Below are 22,161 nucleotides of genomic sequence, written 5' to 3' on the forward strand. Positions count from 1 at the left end.
ATATTACAGAAAACTATTTTAAACTTCCCACTTTTATTTGCCCTACAAAGTAACGTAATGAGTTTTTAGTTCAAGATTAAAAATATAGGCTAAATGTTCAGTAGGCCTATATATTATTAATTTAAATTGCCTTTCATTCTAAACTTTATATTCATCTTGTTCAGTGTTGTTTTCTAAGATGCCATACCACGTGTACTATTGACAAGATTAAGAAGCTTAACGACGAAACGAGATTAAATCACCTTTCAAGGAACATGATAAATCAGATGTGGGCGATTAAAAGCATTTATAAACACTATGAATACATTAAATCCAGAAAAAAAAATCTACGTAAAAGACGTATCGTTTTAGATATGTAACGTACGTTATTTCAAAAACTTTCCCAACGCATACGTCTGAAAAATACGTTATTAACGTCACCTCCAGTTTAATAAACAGTAACGTTACATTGAACCTTAAATACACGTTATTAACGTCAATTCCAGTTTAATAAACATTGCAGTGATAATTTCGATGCCTCTATCCGTTAATAATTAACTATATTTAACATTTACAAGATACTTTTCATGGTAGAAGCACAACGTATGACGTCGGCCGTCCATCCTCTCTCCTCTCATATCTCACCGATCAACTGAACTGTCTCGCCAGGACAGGACTCCATTTTGTAAAGCCCGAATCCCTTCGAGCTCAAATGCCTCGTCTCCAATCAACGCTCACGTAAACTCCTCCGCCGTCCAATCAGAAAATTCAGAAATTTAAAAACAGGATACCCCAGCCAATCAGAGAGCTTCCCGCCCTCAAGGACGCTGGTAGGTTGAGCGGTCATAGAGGGAGGAACGTATTCAGAGCGGGGGCCAGTTTTTTAAAACAATATTCTTTATTTTATGAAGTTCCGTGGATAAGTTTTAGCGAATATTAGGGAATTAAGATCGATTGAAGGTAAGAAATCTTATTGAATTCACTTTGCACGTTTATTGTTTTGTCTGGAAATGCCTTTATTGTGACTGCGTAGTTAACGGTACAGAACTTGATCTGCGCTCGGTCCGCCCGCAACTCTGCTGTATGAAGTAACTTAAAACATAATTGCTTTTAACAGTCACTACTTTCTGCATATATTTTACCAAACGATTATACTCTTTATTTATCTCAATAAAACAGTTTATCATTGTTTTGGTGTTTGGTATGAACGAATAACCCGATTTCCAGCCGGCTCGTTACACAGGAAACTTGGGCACGGCGCGCATTTATGGTCGTCTGACACAACTCGTCTGTTTTATCTCCATAATTCAATTCTGCATGCGTTTTTAACATTTGTTTAAGTGAATATCTTACTTCATATTGGACCTCTCGGTTTCATTTTTATTGTATGTGCACGAAAGTGCAAGTGAGTCGTTCCACGCAAAATAGTCACGTTTAAGTGTCTTTTGACTCTGTGGTTTTGCAGTAAATGTGTGTTAAATACATCATTCGTTCATTATAACAGTTTATTTATGTACATGTTGTTTATTAACACTATTTTAATGTCGCTGTCTGTGTATGAGCCTCTCTCGCATGCGGACTGACAATGGTTTGAATACATGACGTTTTCCCTCCATTCCGGTCATTCTTTTGCTGTGTTAAAGGAACAGCACGTGAATGCCGTTTTACCTCCGTGTCACATGAAAAACACTAAGAATATACACAATGACAGTTTATTTTATTTATTTTTGTTTGTATTAAATACTCCAGGATTTATATTCAGTCCGCATACGCCTAGGGTATTTAGTTGGGGTGTTCATGTAAAATTAAAAAATCACAAATGTGGTCAGTGTGATTTACTGTTGATTTAAACAAGTCATACTTTATTTTCTGTAGTAAGTTTTATGTTGAATAGCCGCTGGTAGTGGTGGTGATAGTAAAGCGCGCGTGTCGTCGTGTGCCCCACATTTGCATAACAAATGGCAACAGACACCGCCCACTCACATTCACACAGTTTAAATCTTTTGCTCTGTAGTTTCACTTCAACTCTCTGGAAGCACATGGGATTTCTGCAGCACTGGACTTCAACTCAAGTGTTGGGTGTGTGTCAGTGTGTTCTGGTTCAAGAATGTCTGGAATGTGTTTCATGGGATTAGAGGGTTTTAGGGTAGATGGTTTATGTTTTTATTGGCTTCACGTTACATGTGGTTTTAATAAGAATGTTTGGGTGTTTCCTATAATGGAGTGGGTCTGCTTGACTGCTAAATTGCTTCTATATGTGTGAGCGACATTTTTTACTTATACTTATGTTTCTGGCGTTGCTAAAGTGCTAAAATCATTAATGTGTTGGTACGAAAACTGCTTCATGTTGTGGTGGTGTGGTTGATACAACAATTTATTTCTAATCATCTGTTTTTTTTTATTTCTCAGCACCAAGAGTTACAGTCTTTTGTGAAGTGATAGTTTGTTAAATTTAGAAATTGACTAATAAAGTTTTTTTATGTTGAAATATATGATGACACTAGAGCATAATCGTTAGACTGCAACCATGAAAAAACATAATTTTTTATTATTTATTATTAATTATGCAAAGTGTTTTGCAATCTTAAATCGTTGCCAACTCAAATGCTTTTCTTGTTTTTTAATCTTGGTTTGGGGTTCTTAAGCTTGAATGCTATTTTATTTTTAATTTGAGAATTAATGTCTGTAAAAAGTTAGATTATAATTATATATATATATATATATATATATATATATATATATATATATCTTTTTACAATTTTGAATGTAGTGTGTAATGGTGTTTTTGGACTCTATTCTTTAGAGACCCACCAAATGGGGCCACTTATCTGTAGATCCAAATTTAAAGAACCAATTAATTAGAAAAGTGTGAATATGTATAAAAACTTTAATATTACTATTGTTAAGCAATTATTATTGGGCTTTCTTTAGCGATAATTTTTGTCTGTAGCTGGATTGTAAAAGTCATTTATTTGGCCAGAAGTTGATGTTACCTGTGTGATAGGAGAATCTAGTGCTGCCCTCGACTAAAGATTTTTCTAGTCGATTAGTCGTTCATTTAAGTGATTCATCGACTAATCTTACTTATTAATGAGCCATATAAATTATAATAATGAGCCTTTAATTGGCTATATATAATACACAGACTAATCAGCATTCGAGCGCATGCATAAAGCTTGCCACAGCGCATCTGCAAAAGTAATGATTATGAATGTGTTGTGAAAAAAACAGCAAGGAGACTGTCTAAACAGTACAATAATTTATTGATAATGTTTTCTGTGTTTTCGGCTGCAGAGATTAAGTCGACGACATTGTATCGTCATCGTAATAGTGGACTTGCCTATATGCATGCTTCATACGGATTACATAATCTAGAATATTTGTTTTCCATTTGAATTGGTTGACGATCGTTTGACATTTCAAACTTTCTATAGATATATTTCTCTTTTTTTTTTAATCAATCAAGTTCACAGACACAGAGACAGCAGAATGCGCTATCCTGTTTGTTTTCTTTATTTTACAAAGGCGTGTTTGCATAAATAAAAGACCCTTTACGTTTCAAATGATGTATTACTCCTATCTGTATGACCAAAATTGACGGAGTATTTTGAGTTGTTTCCACTGTTGTCAGGAAAAAATTCAAGTGATCACACAGCTCGCTATACTTCAGGTTCCACACAAACACTTGGATATGTGCTCAATAATATTGCACATTTATCTAGGTTCACATTAGAGCGAGCAGCCATTATAAAGTTGCTACTTACATGTTTCAAATGATAAGCCATATTTGAGGGCGATGGATGATAGGCGAAAGTTTGGATTTCCTGCCTGATATACTCAGTAGTATATTATACTGTAATTACCACAAGGACTCGTCATTAAGCCACACATTTTTTTTTATGCAACTAACCGACTAATAAAACTTTTGGTCGACTAAGCCTCTTCTAGTCAACTAACGATTAGTCGAAAATTAGGGGGCTGCCCTAGTAGAATCCCTCTCATAAAGGCCATTGAGAGCTCAACAATAGCGCTGGTGCAGAGAGTACAGTGTGGATGTGTAATTCAGACCCATCAGCACTTCTGAGACGGCAGCTGACATCACCGCTTCATTGTCATCAGGCCATGTGCGGCTACTCTGGTGTTTCCCTTATGGGTTTACCATTGAACATGTATCACACAGAATATTTAGATCTAGATAGAATTTAGATTGCTAGTTTGTTTTAAAGCACACATGTTCATGTGCATTAAGTCTTTTTTTTTTTAAGTGATGTGTGCTTTTTCCATGTAAATCCCAGTTTAATATGCAGAGACAACTGTAAGCTATACATAGGTACATTTCCGCAAAAATAAGCTCTGTGGCAGACTATAAACTCAGTAGAAGACTTTTTCTTGTAAATCCTGTTTAAGTGCTTGAACCAGTTGAAAAATCAGTTTGTTGATGCTATTGGCACAGAAATTACACACTTGAGTTCATCTTCAAGGGCTGCACTGCTGCAAGATACTATCATTAAGTTGGTGTTGATTCAGTTTGTTTCTAGTATGTCCTAATTTCCGGACTGTTATTTAGTTTAGTAGTTTGCTAAACTGGAAATGCCATAAGAATTCACAATGTCATCATACTAATTTCCCATCTGATTCCAGTGGGAAAAAATATGGGGAATTGGTTCGGATGCAGACCTTTTATCTTGTGTTATTTGTTTTGTAGGTAAGCGAAGATGCCGCCTGCAAGGTTTCAGAGTGGAGATACTGTAATGGGTCGCTGGCCTGGCAGTAACCTTTATTATGAGGTCAAGGTGCTGAGTTATGACAGCAAGACTCGGCTCTACACCGTCATCTACAAAGATGGTACTGAGCTGGAGCTGAAGGAATCTGACATAACGGTATGAAACCTCTCCAGTATGATATGCAAGAACATATGACCGTCTGTCTGTACTAATGAGTTTACATGACCTAGAAATTGAGCAGAATATTTCTTAATGTCATAATACTTCTTCAAATGTTTCAAAATCCTAATCCTGTTCATTTCTAGGTTCTAATCCGTGACTCTGAAAATACTAGTTATACAGAGATTTAACTGAACTTAACTTGCAATGCTGTCTTGTGGATATTGTTTTCTTTATTGCAGAGCTTGGCAATATTTAAGCAGAGTGTTGGACGTTCTCGGTCCAGATCCCGCTCTCGCTCACCGGGACGCCCTCGTCGTAGTCGCTCCCGTTCTCCAGCTAGAACGTCCCGTCGATCTTCCTCTCGCACCACAGATTTGCGAAAAGAAAACGCTGGGAGGGAAAAACTCAAAGAAATGCTGGAGGTCCGACTCACACCCCTGGTAAGGACACTCATTTGTTAGGTCAAAACAAACACACACTCGCTTTTTTTCTGTCTTTCTTTCTCTTTACATGCTCTGTCTCACCCAGGATGTTCATATCAGTATATTTAATGATTTTTGAAATCACACACACTATACAGTCTCTTATTCTCACAGGATGCATTAATTTTTAAAGAAATACAGTAAAAACAGTAAAATATAAATGTAAAATAAGTTTTTTATTCCTGTGATGGCATTCTTGTGTTGATTGCAAGTATATGAGTTGAATCTAATTCGGAGCCGTTAACCCAAGAATTTTAACGCTGTTATCTTATTTGTCTTTCCTCATGGGTTCACCTCATGTGTCCTTGACTGTCATCTGTCTCAGCCGATGACACTTGAGAACAATAGCAACAACAAACATGAGGAGAAAGAAGAAAATAATACCGATAATACAGCTTCCGCAATCACTGAGGTATGTTTCTATATGTTGGAAACTGGTCTAGTTAAGGCTGGAATGTCATGATGCATGCATGTTGTGCCTCCCATGTGTGACAGGAGCCCATTTAGTTGTGCACACAAAGCTAAAGCTGACTGTGGTTTCTGTTTAATCATACCCTCACGTTTTTCAGCATGTTTCACCTCATGGGACAAAGGGTCATGGGCTTTACAAAGCATGACCAGACTGCTTTAGCCTTACAGTAGAGCAGCCACATAATAGTAACATTTCTTTTCTTGACTTAGACTGACGGCGAGATTGATTGCCACTGAAACATTGAAACTAAGCTTGACACAACACATATTTTTATTTTATTGACACTAGAGTTTCTCAAACTGGGAAGCAGTGGTTTTAAGGGGGCTGTAACACATAAACACTACAGTTCAAAAGTTTGAGGTTAGTAAAATGCTTTTAAAAGAAGTCTTTTGTGCTCACCAAGGCCGCAGTTATTAATTGTTGCAATTTTAACTGTTTTAATATATTTTAAAATGCCATTTAATCATGTGATGGCAAAGCTGAATTTTCAGCATCATTACTCCAGTCTTCAGGCTCACATGATCCTTCAGAAATAATTCTAGTATGCTGATTTGGTATTCAAGAAACATTTCTTTTTATTATCAATGGGGAAAACAGTTGTGCAAAACAGTATTTTGTATCATAAATCTCTTTACTATCACGTTTGGCAATGCATCAAATAAAAATAAAAGTATTAATTTCTGCTAAAAAAAATATTAATGTCCCCAAACTTTTGAACGGCAGTGTGTTTCTGTGTGTATGGGTATGAAATTATGTATTGCTTTAGTTGGTTTGTATTCTTTTGTGTTCAGTCTTGACTCTTGACTCATTGTAATGTTCTAATAGCAGAAGACAGAGACTGAATCAGAGAACCAGACAGGTGGACGCTACAATCTACGGCGCAGGAAGGACATGGGCGATGGCAAGGCAGTAGAGAAAAAGGCAGAGACGGAGGCATTATCGCAAACTAAAACACCTGCTGTCATCAAGACAACTGATCTGGAGTTTGGAGGAAGAGTTGGTGAGTCTTGTCAATGATTTAATGTAATTTTGTTTTGTGTAGATATTTACAGCACAAATCTTTGGGGCGAAATGATTGTCAGAGCATTTTAAAATGACTTTTTTTGACCCATTTTTATCAACATCTATCTAGTATTCTGTCATGAAACTAAATGACTAACATAAATAAAGAAAACTAATTTAAATGCTCAAAAAGTGTCAAATATGGCCTCTTTTAATGCAAACATTAAGTCTTCATTAAAGCAAGCAGCGTTACTGTTAATATATTAATTAATATTGTAGGTAACACTTTACAATAAGGTTCATTAGTTAACTACATTAGTTAACATGAACTTATAATGAACTGCACTTCTAAAGCATTCATTTATCGTTATTAATGTTAATTTACTAATGCATTATTAAAATCTTGCTAACATTAGTTAATGCACTGTGAACTAACATGAACAAACCATGAACAGCTGGATTTATATCAACTAACGTTAACAAAGATTAACTAATGCTGAATAGAGGTGTTGTTCATGGTTAGTTCATGTTAACTAATGCATTAACTAATGTTAACTAATACAACCTTGTTGTAAAGTGTTACCATATTAATGGTCTGAAAGTCTGATAATTTTTTCTGGCATATTTAAAATGAATCATTGGCTAAGATTATAAGAAAGGATCCCCTTCCCTCTTCTCTTTCAGGTGTGTTCTTCCTGATATTTCTGTTGCCCGTGGCTGTGTTGGCCCTGCTCATTCTCTGTGGGCAGAAGGATGCCAGTCTCCAGAGCTTCCCTCTTGAGCTTCCTACCCTTCAGTCTCTCTGGGACTGCCAGGTCTTTGGCATCGTCCTGCTCTGGCTTCTCTTCCAGGCCGTCCTTTCCCTGCTCCCTGTCGGAAAGGTACGGTCCGCAATCACATGACGCCCCGTGACCCGGGTTTAGGCACATGACCACATAACTCTATGGCTCTTGTTTCTGCTTTGCCTGTTAGCTGCAGCGAAGCAGGCTAGATTAGATTAATCACTAGTGGGGGCATTCAGATAGAGAGCCTCTCTGGAAAACATCTGGTTTCGTTTCCAGCAGCTTAAGGGTAATTAAGATAGGATCTAAAAATTGCAGTGCTTTTCCATGAGTTTGAGGTTAAACAGATTATTTCAAGATGAGTCTGGGTTTTTCTGAAACAAAAGCCTAGTAATAATGTAATAGTAAGTAAGATTCTGAACTTGTATATGCTATATGCAGTGTTTTAGTTTGTACTGCATGATATCTGGTATCAAGCAGAAAGATTTAGTTTGATGCATCACATCTGCTTGCATCCGGTCTATACACACTATAATTATAGTTTATGCACAATTGCAGAACAACGTCACAACCTTATTATAGACATTAAAAAATGCAACGGTTTCACATGTGGCTTATCCAGTCATATTTTTATTGTATTACTGTTTTGAGTCTTTTGTTTTTTAACTTGCATACCATGGAACAGCTCTTTGTCAGACTTAACATTTGTTTGTTATGAATACACATGTGCTATAAATACCACATTCCTTCATTCATTCATTCATTCATTCATTCATTCATTCATTCATTCATTCATTCATTCATTCATTTAGATTGTGTCCCTTTGGTTTAGATTATAGAAAAACAGACATTACTACATGATATATGCACGATATGTTCATATTTAATGTTATTGTTATCGGCCCGATAAGAAGATAATGTTGTCCAACGACTTGTTTGCATTATTTGGGCATAGTTTTATTTATGTGTAAGGCAATCACTTTTTTTTTTTTTTTTTTTGGTAAGTAAAGTTGGCAATAGGAGCGTAAGATTAATTTTAAAACTTGGTTTAACGTGTTCAAACTTGGCTACTGTACTTTATATGTCTGATGTATGTGTAAGTGCTTGGGACATGGCTTATAATGGTGAGACTTTAGTTTTTTTAATCTGGCTCTTTGTAATCAAATTTGGATTTAGATTTATAGGCCAATTTATCGGTTATCGGCTTTCAAATATAGTGAATTATCGGTATCTGACAAAATTTTCATATCCCTAACTGCATCCCTAACTACATGGTTATGCTATATATACAATATTTGAGGATTACTGTAATATAAAATTACTCATATCATGATAGGATTTTAGTCATAATGATTGAATATTAGGAAAATCCTTTGTATGATGCAGAATACAAAGATTAATAATTTAAGCTTGCTTTTATGAAACATGACAGTACTATACCATTTTTATTTTAGAATTATCTATATGCTATTATAGTATTTATTAAAATATTTTGAATTTGTTTGTATTGTTATTTTTTTATTTTAAATTAAGATTGTTATTTTGTAAAAATATTTATTTTTAGCTTTAATTTTTTATTTCAGTTTTAGTTTGAATAATTGCAACATTTTTAAGTAAAGTTTTTCATCTAATATTTATGTTTTATTTTATTTCAGCTTTATTTGATTTAACGAAAGCAACTTTTAGTCGTTTTAGATAATAACCACACAGATTAGTGGTCACATGTAAATCCTCTTTCTCTCCACCCTACAGCTCGTTGAAGGAATGCCTCTCAAGAACGGGAAAACATTGAAATACCGGATTAATGGTCAGTCTTCAATATTGTTGCATTTTAATGTTAATGGAATGAAGTTTTTGTTTTGACAATGATTGAAAAAACATAAAATTAAGCTTGGTTTAAAATCTTCACTACTCAATATTTGTGAGCGAGCTGTTTGATGATCTCAGATTGTGTTCTCCGTCAGGTTTCTATGCCCTCCTCCTCACGGCCGTGGCAGTAGGTGTTGCCGTGTACCAGGAGGTGGATCTCAGCTACATCCATGCTCACTTCCTGCATTTCTACACCTCTGCCCTGCTCATCGTCACTCTTCTCAGCGTCTACCTGTTCGTCCGCTCCCGCTGGGCGTCTGGAGAAGAACTCGCTCCTGGAGGGAACTCTAGTAAGACAAATAGTGTTGAGATCAAGCTGACTGACTGACTTCTCCCATTTTAGCTTTTAGCATTTGAAGTATCTCTTACCCATTATTCTGGTTTAAATGATCATCCATAAAGAGTTGTTCCTGTTATTTCAACAGTGCTAGTTAAATAGACCAGTCGTAGTTTTATAGATATTGCAAGGAAGGATTTCCATTTATGTCAGGTACAGTTAGATTATGCTTATTCTTTTTATTCCTCTAGGCTACATTATTTATGATTTCTTCATGGGCAGAGAGTTAAATCCCCGCATCAAAAACTTCGATATCAAGTTCTTCTGTGAAATGCGCCCAGGCCTGATGGGTTGGGTGAGTATTGTTATTGTTTTTTGCTCCCTCTTGTGGTCAAACTTTTGCCGTTCACCAGATGAAATCAGTAGCACTCAGATTTCTTGTGATTCCTTAACCTTTTTTGAGCATGCTAACTATTTTCCTTATTAAAGTGTACTTTTTTAACCTATTGAAGAAACAATGGCTGGTTTTTCCACAGGTATTGATTAACTTTGCGATGTTGCTCGCTGAAATGAAGCACCAGAATCTAGAGAATCCCTCTCCAGCGATGCTCCTGGTCAACATCTTCCAGCTCCTGTGGGTTGTTGATGGCTTTTGGCATGAGGTGCAACATACAAGGGTTTTCCAAAACGAACATAATTATTTCTTGCATTGTGGAAACCATGAACCGATTCTAATGAAATCACTCTGTATTTCAGGAGAAACTTCTGACCATGATGGATATTGTCTACGATGGTTTCGGATTTATGTTGACTTTTGGGGATCTGGCTTTTGTTCCCTTTACATTCACCTGTCAAGCGTACTATCTAGTCAGCCACCCCAATGAACTCTCAGTATTCTGGATCGTTACCCTCATCACTATGAATGGTCAGTTTTTTTCCCTACACCATAAAGTAGATTCTAACTCAGCCAATAAGAACAGGATATCGATATGCTCAGACTTTAACCTTGAGTTTTTAAACTTCTCCATCAGGAGTTGGGTACTACATTTTCCGGAAAGCCAACTCTCAGAAGTTTGCCTTCAGGAAAAACCCTTCTGACCCAACAGTGTCTCGTAAGTGTTTTGAAATGGATAAAACAAAAGAATAAACATAAAACGGTAAGACTGTTTGGTCTAAATTGTTTTCCCTTTATCTTATCAGACCTGAAAACTATTCCCACTGCAACTGGAAAGAGTCTTATTGTGTCTGGTCTCTGGGGGTTCGTCCGTCATCCTAATTACCTGGGAGATATCATCATGGGTTTGGCATGGTCTCTGCCATGTGGTAAGTATTTGGCTTTCTGATGAAATTAGGCTGTCTTATCAGTCTGTTTTGACTCAATTCCACCACCTTTATCCCTGACTTTTCCTTTAGGATTCAACCATTTGATCCCATACTTTTACCTGATCTACTTGATCACTCTGCTGGTGCACCGTAATGCACGTGATGAGCGTCAGTGCAGGAAAAAGTACGGCTCTGCTTGGGAAGACTACTGCAAAGCTGTCCCGTACCGCATTTTCCCTGGGATATACTGAGAACTCACAGACTCAATCTGTTATGGACACTCGGGGCAAATAACACATTGAACATCAGACAGGGAATGAGTTGTAAGCAGCTTGCTGTCTTTTTTTAAATCTTTGATTTTTTTCCCGCAATTGAGCACCAAATTTAAACCAAATGATCTGCCTTGTCACAAAATGTTTACGGATTGTGGACACTGCCCCAGTTTTTAGAGTTCAATCTCTTAAAGATGTATATTGTTGTACAGATGTACTTTTTTTTTACTCATCCATAACTTGCCATCTCATCTTATGTACACATATACACATTCGAAGTATCTGCTTGGCTATTTACCGTTGACTTTTTGTAATGACAATTTGCGTAATGCTTTTGTATATTGTGTATGATGGGATATTCTTTTTAATATGTATAGTAAGAATGTAATGTTCTTTCTCAGGACCAGCAATTTGTGAAGGAAAAAAACACAACAAAACTATATTTTCTTAATTTCTGTACATATTTAATACAACATTTAGTTTTGGTTGGCATTTTAGGCATTATGCACTATGCTAAAAGACTTTCTTTTGTCCAAAGTTCACAAAATTTGGCTTTGCTACCTCAGATTTTTCCTGTAAAAATTTGATTTTTTTTGTTGTTGTAGAAAACTGTGGTTTTCAGGCACTATGAGAAGTGTCCCAGTATATTTTTCAAAATTATAATTGTGTGCTGTGAACAAAAACTTTGAGATTTGAACTTAAATCTTGTACAAGGTAGCGTAACTTCTTTACATTTTTATTAAGGTTTTAATTTAAAACGACAATGCTCGACTGTGACTGTAATGTAATGCTTTTCTTAACTTATTACTTTTGCATATGTTTTATGCAAGTATATCACTTGTGGACATAACAGTTGTCCTAATGAGTTTTATATAAGTGTTTATAGCTAAGATGAGCTGTTACTTAATCGCAGTGAATAGAAGCATTGTACAATGTTATTTATCTGGTTACATTTGAGTGTTCGCTTTTGTTATCTGACAAGCAATTTCTGTAAAAATGCTATTTTTAATACCCATTATTAATTAAACCACTCCAGACAATATGACTGCCATGTCTTACCGCAAGATGAAATGTACAGATTGCAGTATTATCTTAAAAAAAAAATTTTATAGGTTCGATTTTTGTAGATATTTAAAGTTGCATTTGACTGTTGAGTCTGATTTGATTCCTACTGTAGTTGTTAGTCTTTTACCATCCTCTTTGTATTCCGCTTTTCTCCTGTCAATAATTCCACTCTCTCTGGTCACATGACTTGTAACTGATAAATGTGTTATCAAAACAAGAAATGAATTTTGTTGTCACAAAATATATTAAATGTTCTATTTCCTTCCCCTATGTTTTAGACTATTAGTAAAGATTTCAGATTTCTTATTTTGGCTGGATTTAATATTTTATAACTCAGGAGTCTATAAGAATGACAATTACAAAAACATTATGTCATCTGTTTGGTTTCTCTGCCAGTTATAATATCAGCAAAGCACAGGCTGAGCAGGAAATGTACAAAGTGCTTGTGAACTATGGCTTTGTAGGCACAGACAAGAGCCCAACAAAGACAATATACTCAACACCATGCCATACTTAAGATCTATTTCTGAAATACTAGATAATTAATAATGAAGGCAGACAGTAATTAAAGAAAGCCCCATGAATAGTAGCCATTGTTGGCACAGTTGTTAGGCAAACCAAAAATCATACAATGTAGTATCTAACATGGTTAAAGGCTCTATGCAATCAGCTGTTTAAAGCAGGGGTTTCCTTACAAAACTAATATAGTATATGATAGGATCTAAAAATTGCAGTGCTTTTCCATGAGTTTGAGGTTAAAAATATATTTTTTAAGATGATTCTGGGTTTTTCTGAAACAAAAATGACCTGATTGCCTAGCAATAATTTAATAGTAATATTCTGAACTTGTATATGCTTGTTTGTACTGCATGATATCTGCAGCATATGTGACCTCAAGCAGAAAGATTTAGTTTGATGCATCACATCCGCTTAACCCTCATCCTTCCCTCTGGTCATTTTGACCCGAAACTATTATTATTTTTTTTTAAATCTTTAAAAATTGAGTGTTCGTAGGAGTGGTACGAATAAACAAAGATTTTGTGGTTTAAATTTAAAAAAGTAACAAATCCTTCTCTCGTGGGTCAATTTGTACACATTTTTTTCGTTCTTTTTTAATTTTAGAATTTCTACATGTGTCTCTGAATGAATACTGAAGACAAATGACTTTAGGACCCAACGGAACAGCTCATTTGTCATATAGAGCTATAGCAGAGCAGAGCCTATAGTAGAGCAGAGTCATGAAATATCATGTTATATTATTTCTTTTCCACAAGAGGTCAGCAAAGGCACCCAATGTAAGATATTGTGAGCTGAAGGATTAGACATGAAATATGAATTTAAGTTGAAAGAATTTGCTTAAATTATTATTTAATTATTGATAAAATTAGTAATTTAAATGTAAATAAAAAATGGCATTAAAAAATAGAAAAAATATTATCAAACTGAAATGAAATAAGCTTTCTAAACAAACAAAAAAAAAAAGTATAATTTTAGGGCTTCGGGTCATTTTGACCCACGAGGGAAGGATGAGGGTTAATTAAAGTTCAAGTATTTTTAAAATTATTACGTAGGCCTAAGTATACTAATACCAATGTAATAGTAGTATACTTGAAAGTGTAAGTTTCAATACTGCTTGGGACTAAATTGGCCATTTTGTAGTGTATAAAATATACTTTTAAGTATAATTTAAGTGTGAAAGTAGTATATTTTCAGTACACAACTAGTTTACAACTATGTTTTTCATTTGTACAGCAACTGAGTTTACTTGTTAAATACTTGTAGCACGTTTTTTAGTTTATGAAAGTACCTACTTTGAAGTATAGGCTACTCTCAGTAAACTGCAAGTTTAGTAGTTTTATACTGCAGGTATACTTGTAAGTTTTCTTTAACCACTTAAACTCTGCAGCATATTTTGAATTTTTTAGAGGATTTGGCATATCTGAATTTAAAAGAGTGCCCTTCCCACATACATTGGAGTAAATGGATAAAAATGGTCTCATTTTACAGAAAACACTCTGAATTTTAACACAGTGGTGGAATATTGCATATATTATATTGTATAAATTCACAATTTTATGATAAACACATATAAAAAGTCATTTTTTTATACTGTTTTTAATTAATATTTTATATATATAAAAAATTTTTTTGACCTTTTTTTTCTATGTCCCTTTAGAAACTTTCTTTTGATTCCACTAGGTGGCAGTAAACAGGGGAAAAAAGATTTTTCTTGATATCACCTTCTAAAAAAAAGTTATCGAGATTTATCTGAAAGGAGTCACTGGTGTCTCCAAGTCTACTTTTACGGTGTACATTTTTTATTTCTGAAACAATAGAGCATACCTGAATTTAAAAGAGCGTCCTACCCACATACATTGGAGTAAATGGATAAAAATGGTCTCATTTTACAGGAAACACTCAAAATTTTAACACAGTGGTGGAATATTGCATATATATTTATTGTATTTATTCAAAATTTTATGATAAACAAGGATAACAAGTCAGATTTTGATTGATTTTTTTTAAATAAGTTTTTATTTGAGTCTGTAATTTAGGACCCGTTTGGTGTATTTCCCTGCGGAAGGTTTCTTTTGAATCATCTAGGTGGCAGTGAATAGACAAAAAAAGAATTATCTTTCTATCATCTTCTTAACAAAAGTTATTGAGATTTAACTGAAAGGAGTCACTAGCGTCTCCAAGTCTACTTTTACAGTCTCCATTTTTGATTGTTAAAAGAATTGGGCATACCTGAATTTAAAAGAGCGTCCTACCCACATACATTGGAGTAAATGGATAAAAATGGTCTCATTTTACAGAAAACACTCTAAATTTTAACCCAGTGGTGGATAATGTTATACATTTTATTTTATTTATTCACAATTCTATGATAAACCAGGATAAAAAGTCAGATATTGATAAATTTTAAAAAAAAGTTTTTATTTGAGAGTCTGTAATTTAGGACCCGTTTGGTGTATTTCCCTGCAGAAGGTTTCTTTTGAATCATCTAGGTGGCAGTGAATAGACAAAAAAAGAATTATATTTCTATCATCTTCTTAACAAAAGTTATTTAGCTTTAATTGAAGAAAGGCAATGTCTTCTCTGAAGTCTCCACGTTTACTCCATAAACCCAAATTATTCAAAGTGCAAAAACAGGCTTATTACCTGTAAAATACTATTTTTACCATGTTACATTTGACAAGAGAATAAATACTTTATCACTTAACTTCACCCATGTCATGTAATATATTAACAAAATAATGAAAAGTAGCAGAAAGTAGCAGTTCTTGTATTTTATTATACATAAAGATAAACTCCAAGAAAATAAATTAAATGTTTTAGAGAAAAATGTGCAAAAAACACAATATACAAATCTAAGATATAAAATAACTATATACAGCACATAGTAACTATAAAAAGTCAACAAGTTACTATAGAAGAAAAAAGCATAACATGTAGTTTTTGTTTTTTGCAAACGTTGAAATATTGCAATAGTTGATGGAACTGCACATTATCCAGACGAGTGTCCATCAGTGTGCCATTTTCTAAAACAGTTTCTAGATGGCACCAAGCACAATGGTACATTGCACTTTGTACAGTACAATGGAGTCTTTACTTTGAGGCCTGAAAGTTTGCACAAAGCAAAGTGTTTGAGGTGGGGAAACAACCTCCTTGCTGCTGGTGCATGGCAAATCTGGCTGCCACTCTTCCTCACTGTCCAGACTGCAAAACAAATAACAATAAATAATTCACATATGCACATAACGGATACAAGAATATAATTTGCATATCCACATAAGATACACAAATAAATGTGCATTCAAATATGAATGCAACAGAAACATGTAGAATGCATTTTATGTATACATTGCAAAACAAATGTAAATAAAAGCTGCAGATATACATGCCATAGTTCAAATAAGCTTGGGAGCATTTGCTTTTGACATACACACATGCATCAATGCAAGTGATGAACAAACGCGTGCAAAACTAAAAATATGCATGTCAAATTATTTTAGCACATGTTGGTGCAAAACAGCACAAAAAAGCTTGCAAAAGCTCCCAAGCTTATTTTATCATTTCATGCATATGTTTTTAGGTGAAAAAGTGCTCAAATACTCATGCACAAACATGTATGCGACACACACAAAAAAATCCGCACGTGCTTAGTTAGCAAAACATGCTATTCTGAATTAGCGCGTGCATGGGTTATAATATTTCTCGATGTCTGTTGCATGCATATTTTGTATTGTTGCATGCATTTGTTCATGAAATACAATGTTTATAAGTTCGAAATGGGTACTTATGCAATGCATGCATGTTTTTAGGTGAAAAAAATCCTCAAATACTCATGCACAAACACGCGACACACTAAAAACAAAAATCTGCATGTGCTAACTAAATCACCCATGCATTCTGAATCATCGCGTGCATGCATGGGTTATAATATTTCTCGACGTCTGTTGCATGCATATTGTGTATTGTTGCATGCATTTGTTCATGAAATACACAAATACAACGTTTAGAAGTTCGAAATGTGTACTTACTCAAATTCAGGCTCTTCACCCGCATTGTACGCTGCTTGTCTGACAGAGTCAAAACTTCCATCACTGCAAGTTTCAGTATCGCTCTCGCGATCAAGCTCTGCCAAAACAGCCTCCACACCGACAAAAAAATTTCTTGAAGCCATTGTTCAAAAACAAACACTCCAATCAATCCTAAAAACCACGCAATAAATCGAAAAACCAATATCCAAACTATCACTAACCACGCCAAACTCTTCTGCAATGACTGCTGCCAGCCGCTAGAAAGTCATGAAGACGACCCGCCTCCTAAACTTTGGGAAGGGAGATCTCGGGCTCTGATTAGTCTACAATCATGATCGACATGTCTATCGATCACTAAAAAGCTCAGCTTTTTTGACGTATGACGCAATACGTGATGACGTCATCAGACATCGCGCCAGATAGAGATGATCCACTGAAAGTATTTATCTGCATCGCATGTTTTGATCTGGACATCGGTGACATATTACAGTGTCATTTGGCCATGCATGCTCACAGACATGTGAAAATACTCTCATTTTGAAGAAAACAACCTAAGGAACGAGCTGATATAGCGTTTGTGGCTAGTAGCTCCACACGGAGTAAGTGATCCGAGCAGGAATATGACTCATGTGTTTGCTTGTTCAAAAGAATCGATTCAGTTTTCGTAAATCTTTTGATAATAATGTTACTGTAAATTGTTGGATCGGTGAAATAAACTGCACAGTGATATTCTTGAGAGTGAGAGCTTTCATTTGATATATGACTTGTCTATTTTTGGTGAGTTTATGTGATATAAATATTAAATTTAATATCGCTCATACCATTTTTTCAAGGGGGGGTCGTCGCGGGGGGGTCGCATTTAGACCTTATTATCTTCTTCTATATAACATAAATGCTAAAGTGATTGGGTTTTCCTGAAAGCTGAGGTTCTAAGCTTTCAAACAATACCAAATATATTTATGTTTGTGATGCACAACTTAGAGATTTTTTAAAATGATTATGATGATGCAAAATTGGACCCACCGGTGGGTTAAGTGAGCTTAACACTTATAGTTTACTATATTATTTTTTTGCACTTTTAACTATGTTCGTATTTAGGTATTTATTTTTATACTTGAAATACCTTTAACTCTCCCCTGGATTTTGTCCGAATCGTATTCAGAACGATGATCAAAACACCTAAAAGCCTACTTTTAATAAAAGATTTATATATTTTATATTTCGATTTTTATATTTACTATATCTTGGTCAAAAGATTGAGTACAAGTATACCCCAAACCAAAGGTGTCAAAAGTGTTCACATTCATTACTCAGGTAGAAGTATAGATACTAGAGTTTAAAAAGACTTCTGTAGAAGTTGAAGTATCAACTCTAGCTTTTTACTCAAGTAAAAGTGTAAAAGTACTGGTTTCAAAACTACTTAAAGTATAAAAGTAATAGTAATGTAAGGGAAAAAATGCCATTAAGGACAAAAGCTTAGGCCGCGCCACAGGGGCCCTATAGTGCACTACCCCACCTCCTCAAAAAAAAAAATTTCTAAAGGCCATAATAGACTATAATGTTATATTAAAATGTTAAAGTTGAAAAATTTGGGAAGCATGAGGCTACCCGTTTCAGCTGCATATATGCCCATTGAAAATGAACACATTTTAGTACAATGCAAATACATTAAAGAACCATAGGGCTATGTGTACTACTGAGCATTAACATGTTTTTCATGGAGCGGAATATATGATGTAGTTGCCTATAAGTATTGCAAGTAATGGTGCAAAAAGTCAAACTTCAGAGGCATGTAAATGTACTGTATGTGTGTGATTTGTGTCATGTGCAGGTGCGATGGATCGTACAAACCAATAGGGTGTCGGAATGGTATATTTTTATACTCTCATCCAACCACAATCAAATTCACTCTATCTGGATGGCCCGATTTATCGGATTAGTTTTTTTTCTGTGCAAGCAGGTTGTCACGTTGGTTATGTTGACGGACTTTAGCCTATTTTCAGGCGCTGTGTAATATCATTGCGGCTAGAGCACTTATGGTACAGCACAAAGTTTCATGATTACTACGCAGGAATGAGAGTACAGTTCCTAGCCATATCGGCCTAGAAAATCGCAACTTTTCATTTTCCGTCGGTCTTAGTACACAATGAATAGGAAAATGTTGGCATTATTTTGTCACTTATAGAGCAGTAGGCTAGCTGGAGCCGTTTACGGGTGCGTCAGTCAGAGTTATGGCACGCACGGAGAGGAGAATGGTATGTATGGACTTATCTAAGTCTGGGGGATGCGGTGAATAAGCTAAAGTCCCAAAACGTCGGCGTGTTCATTTAAATATATTTCTGAGAAGTACATAAAAAGTAGACTGAAAGTATACTTCCTCATTTTAGTTAAATTGTAATTAAATTGTTCTCTAGTACTTTAAATGTTATTGTCCTTGTAATTTTTGTCAATTGTCAATGATTTGTCGGCAACTCCTAAGTTCGAGATTCTTTTAAAGGTGTCATGAACTGGCTTTTTAAAAAAAAATGTATACGGTTGTCTGAGGTCAACTTATGACGTTCGGGTGGTTTTTACATTCAAAAACATCATAATGAATAAGTAATAGGCTATTTTCTGCCTTGATTTTGAGGCTCTCTGAAGAAACGGTCGGTTTTGATGGGCGTGCCGCACTGAAGACTTGGAAGTAAACGCCCACGGCTAGGATAGGATAAGATTTGCATATTAAATGAGCTTCAGCTCCTCTCAGTACATGTGGGAATTGTTTTGAAAGTGTCTGGGGAAACGCTCACTGGACTCGCTAAATGCCTTTATCAAACAAACACAGCGATTCATCTCACATCCACCTGCGATTGATTGGAATGTTGTCGCCCGATCAGTGAATAAAACCGCAAACCGCAAACCATACACACATACACACACACACACACACACACACACACATACACATGTGCGCGCAAGAAAGGAATGTTATTTCACTATTTAAGATAGCCCATATCATATGCCATAATTTAAGTTGGCAGGCTGAAAAACACATAGCCCCGGGGACGTTGGGCTTTTAAAAAAGTCAAGTCCGAGCCCTGGCCCATAACGTTACAAGTCCGAGTATGATCACTAATGAAGCAATAACACTTCAAATAGAGGATTCTCCAGCCTGTGACATCGTGCTAAGGTATGTAATCAATAGATTTCAAACGATCTGTAACAATACAATAAGACGTATAAAAAACATGTTTTACTCGCATAAATGTGTTGCACCGTTCCTGTCGGATCCAATATAGAAAGCACAGCATTTTAATCTCAATATGTCTGCAAATCCAGTCTCGACCTCTATCTTGTTTACAATCGATTCCGTGGTGAAATGAAGCGAACAAACGCGCAATGTCTTATGCACGTGAGCTGGAACCGTCTTGTTTATTGGTCTGTAGCGCGACCCGTTTAGCTCCACAAGTCGTGGGCGGGCTTGAGGCGGTGCTTCTTGCGTCCTAATACGTCAGTGGTCGACATATTCTGAGATCGATAATTTTCTGGCCGATCATTTTTCTTTGACTAACAAGGAAGTTTTCAGCTCTGAAACTTACAGGATATTCTTATATCACGATGAACTTTTATATATCAAAGGCTCAAGGGAAGTTAATTTCTCAATTCATCACCCCTTTAAACGATAATCGTTTAAAGAACTGATTCATGAGTCACGAGTAAACAAAGACAGACAAAGAGTTACTTCAGGCCTGTCCCAATACACACACCTGCGGTCTTTGCACTTCACCACTTGTCTCCTGAACCGGAAAAACAATGCAACCTGTTGTTATAGAATAGCACCTTAGTCAAAGAACCGGTGAAGAACCTCTGAAGAACCGCTGAAGAACCACTGAAGAACCGCTGAAGAACCACTGAAGCACCAAAATTGGTATAGCACTAAAAAAGGTTCCCCTATGATTACGAGCCAAGAACCATTTTTGGTCTCATATAGAACCTTTTTTTTTTAGAGTGAACCAAGAATAATTTTGATTTAAAATTATTCCTCGACATCTCGCGATTTCAGCATTCCTGACATGCAATTGTGGTTATTGGGACAGGCCCTTTAGACTCATCAGTGATATTCTCATGCATTAGCTACAGTCTAGCACTAGATGTCAGCAATGCGATGCACAATTGATGTAAGCTTTGTTCAGTGATTGGTCAACTGGCATAAGAATGTTTATTTTAGGCTCCTGGGGTGAAGGATCTAGTGTCAGAGTATCACTTCCCCCATCAAGGGAAATGACAAAGTGACTGATGCGTGAAACCATTTTATTCCTTGGCCAGTGCGCAACAAATGAAGTAGGCCTACCCATGAACGTGCACATTAGAAAGCTAATTGGTTTTAGTGTCATGCTAAATTGTACTTTATTACAGACAACATCTGTTAGCCTGGATGTGTGCGAAGCGCTTTCCACTTTCAAATGAGACTTTTCTTCTTTCCCAAGACAAGTTTGGCACATTCGAACACTTGTTTTTTACAACACATAATGTTCGTGACTGTATAAACAACCATTTGATCAAAGTCGATCATTGTTGCACCATGTGAAATCCAATCTGTGTCCGTTCAAAAATCCATTCAACTGTGTTTAATAGTGTTGCTCCAAGCCGAGTACATTTAGCTATCATAACTCGCCAGGGACTGATTTAAAAGGTTACCCATTGTTTCCTTTCATTCAGAGCAAAATGGGCATTTTTAATAGAACCTAGGCAATGGGGGTGCACATAAATCTGAGAACGTGTGTGAGGTTTTGTCTTCAGCCAGAGTCTTTGTGTTCTTGTCTGCAGCATGCTGCGGTTGATTGACTCCATTTGCAATTTATTACGGCACTGGAAATTACAGGAATTTGTCCAGTTCTGGTACTTTTTGGCATGAGTGCAGAGCAGTAGTGCATCGGAAAAAATCTATTTGAGATGCAGTTTTATTTTGCAACACATCCATCTGATTGGGGGTGGGAAGGGATTCACTGATGTCGAAAGAAGTAGCTTTTTCACAAACACAGTAAAAGCAGCATGACATGCATTTTAAGCTTTGATTTTTCTAGCTGTTTGTGTCGTCGTTGTTTGTTTACTTGATACAGAAATTAATAATTGTTAAAGAACAGATGCAGCATTAACACATTCCTATTAATCAGAATCACGCAGGCGTTTTTTGTCAACTCTGACTGCTCCTCTTTTTGGGTGGCTAGA

General features: G+C 35.7%; 1 protein-coding gene across 3 annotated transcripts; it reads left to right on the plus strand.

Moving 5' to 3' along the window:
* The first annotated feature begins 801 nt into the window (after window positions 1-801).
* Window positions 802-12,674, plus strand: lbr (lamin B receptor). Of its 3 annotated transcripts, XM_079831251.1 has the most exons (15): window positions 802-939; window positions 1,994-2,058; window positions 4,685-4,859; window positions 5,105-5,305; window positions 5,673-5,759; window positions 6,645-6,819; window positions 7,506-7,702; window positions 9,356-9,410; window positions 9,568-9,762; window positions 10,001-10,104; window positions 10,286-10,411; window positions 10,506-10,674; window positions 10,781-10,861; window positions 10,950-11,072; window positions 11,163-12,674. In XM_079831251.1, exons 3-15 carry the CDS (start codon window positions 4,695-4,697, stop codon window positions 11,321-11,323), a joined length of 1,839 nt encoding a protein of 612 aa, XP_079687377.1. In that variant the 5' UTR covers window positions 802-939; window positions 1,994-2,058; window positions 4,685-4,694; the 3' UTR covers window positions 11,324-12,674. The 3 variants fall into 3 exon arrangements, with proteins under 3 accessions (XP_079687377.1, XP_079687376.1, XP_079687378.1); XM_079831250.1 differs by lacking the exon at window positions 1,994-2,058 and having other exon boundaries at window positions 806-939; XM_079831252.1 differs by lacking the exon at window positions 1,994-2,058 and having other exon boundaries at window positions 806-939; window positions 6,648-6,819.
* Window positions 12,675-22,161: the final 9,487 nt, after the last annotated feature.

The sequence above is a fragment of the Gobio gobio genome (genome assembly GCF_949357685.1).
Source record: "Gobio gobio genome assembly, chromosome: 12".
Taxonomy (NCBI): domain Eukaryota; kingdom Metazoa; phylum Chordata; class Actinopteri; order Cypriniformes; family Gobionidae; genus Gobio; species Gobio gobio.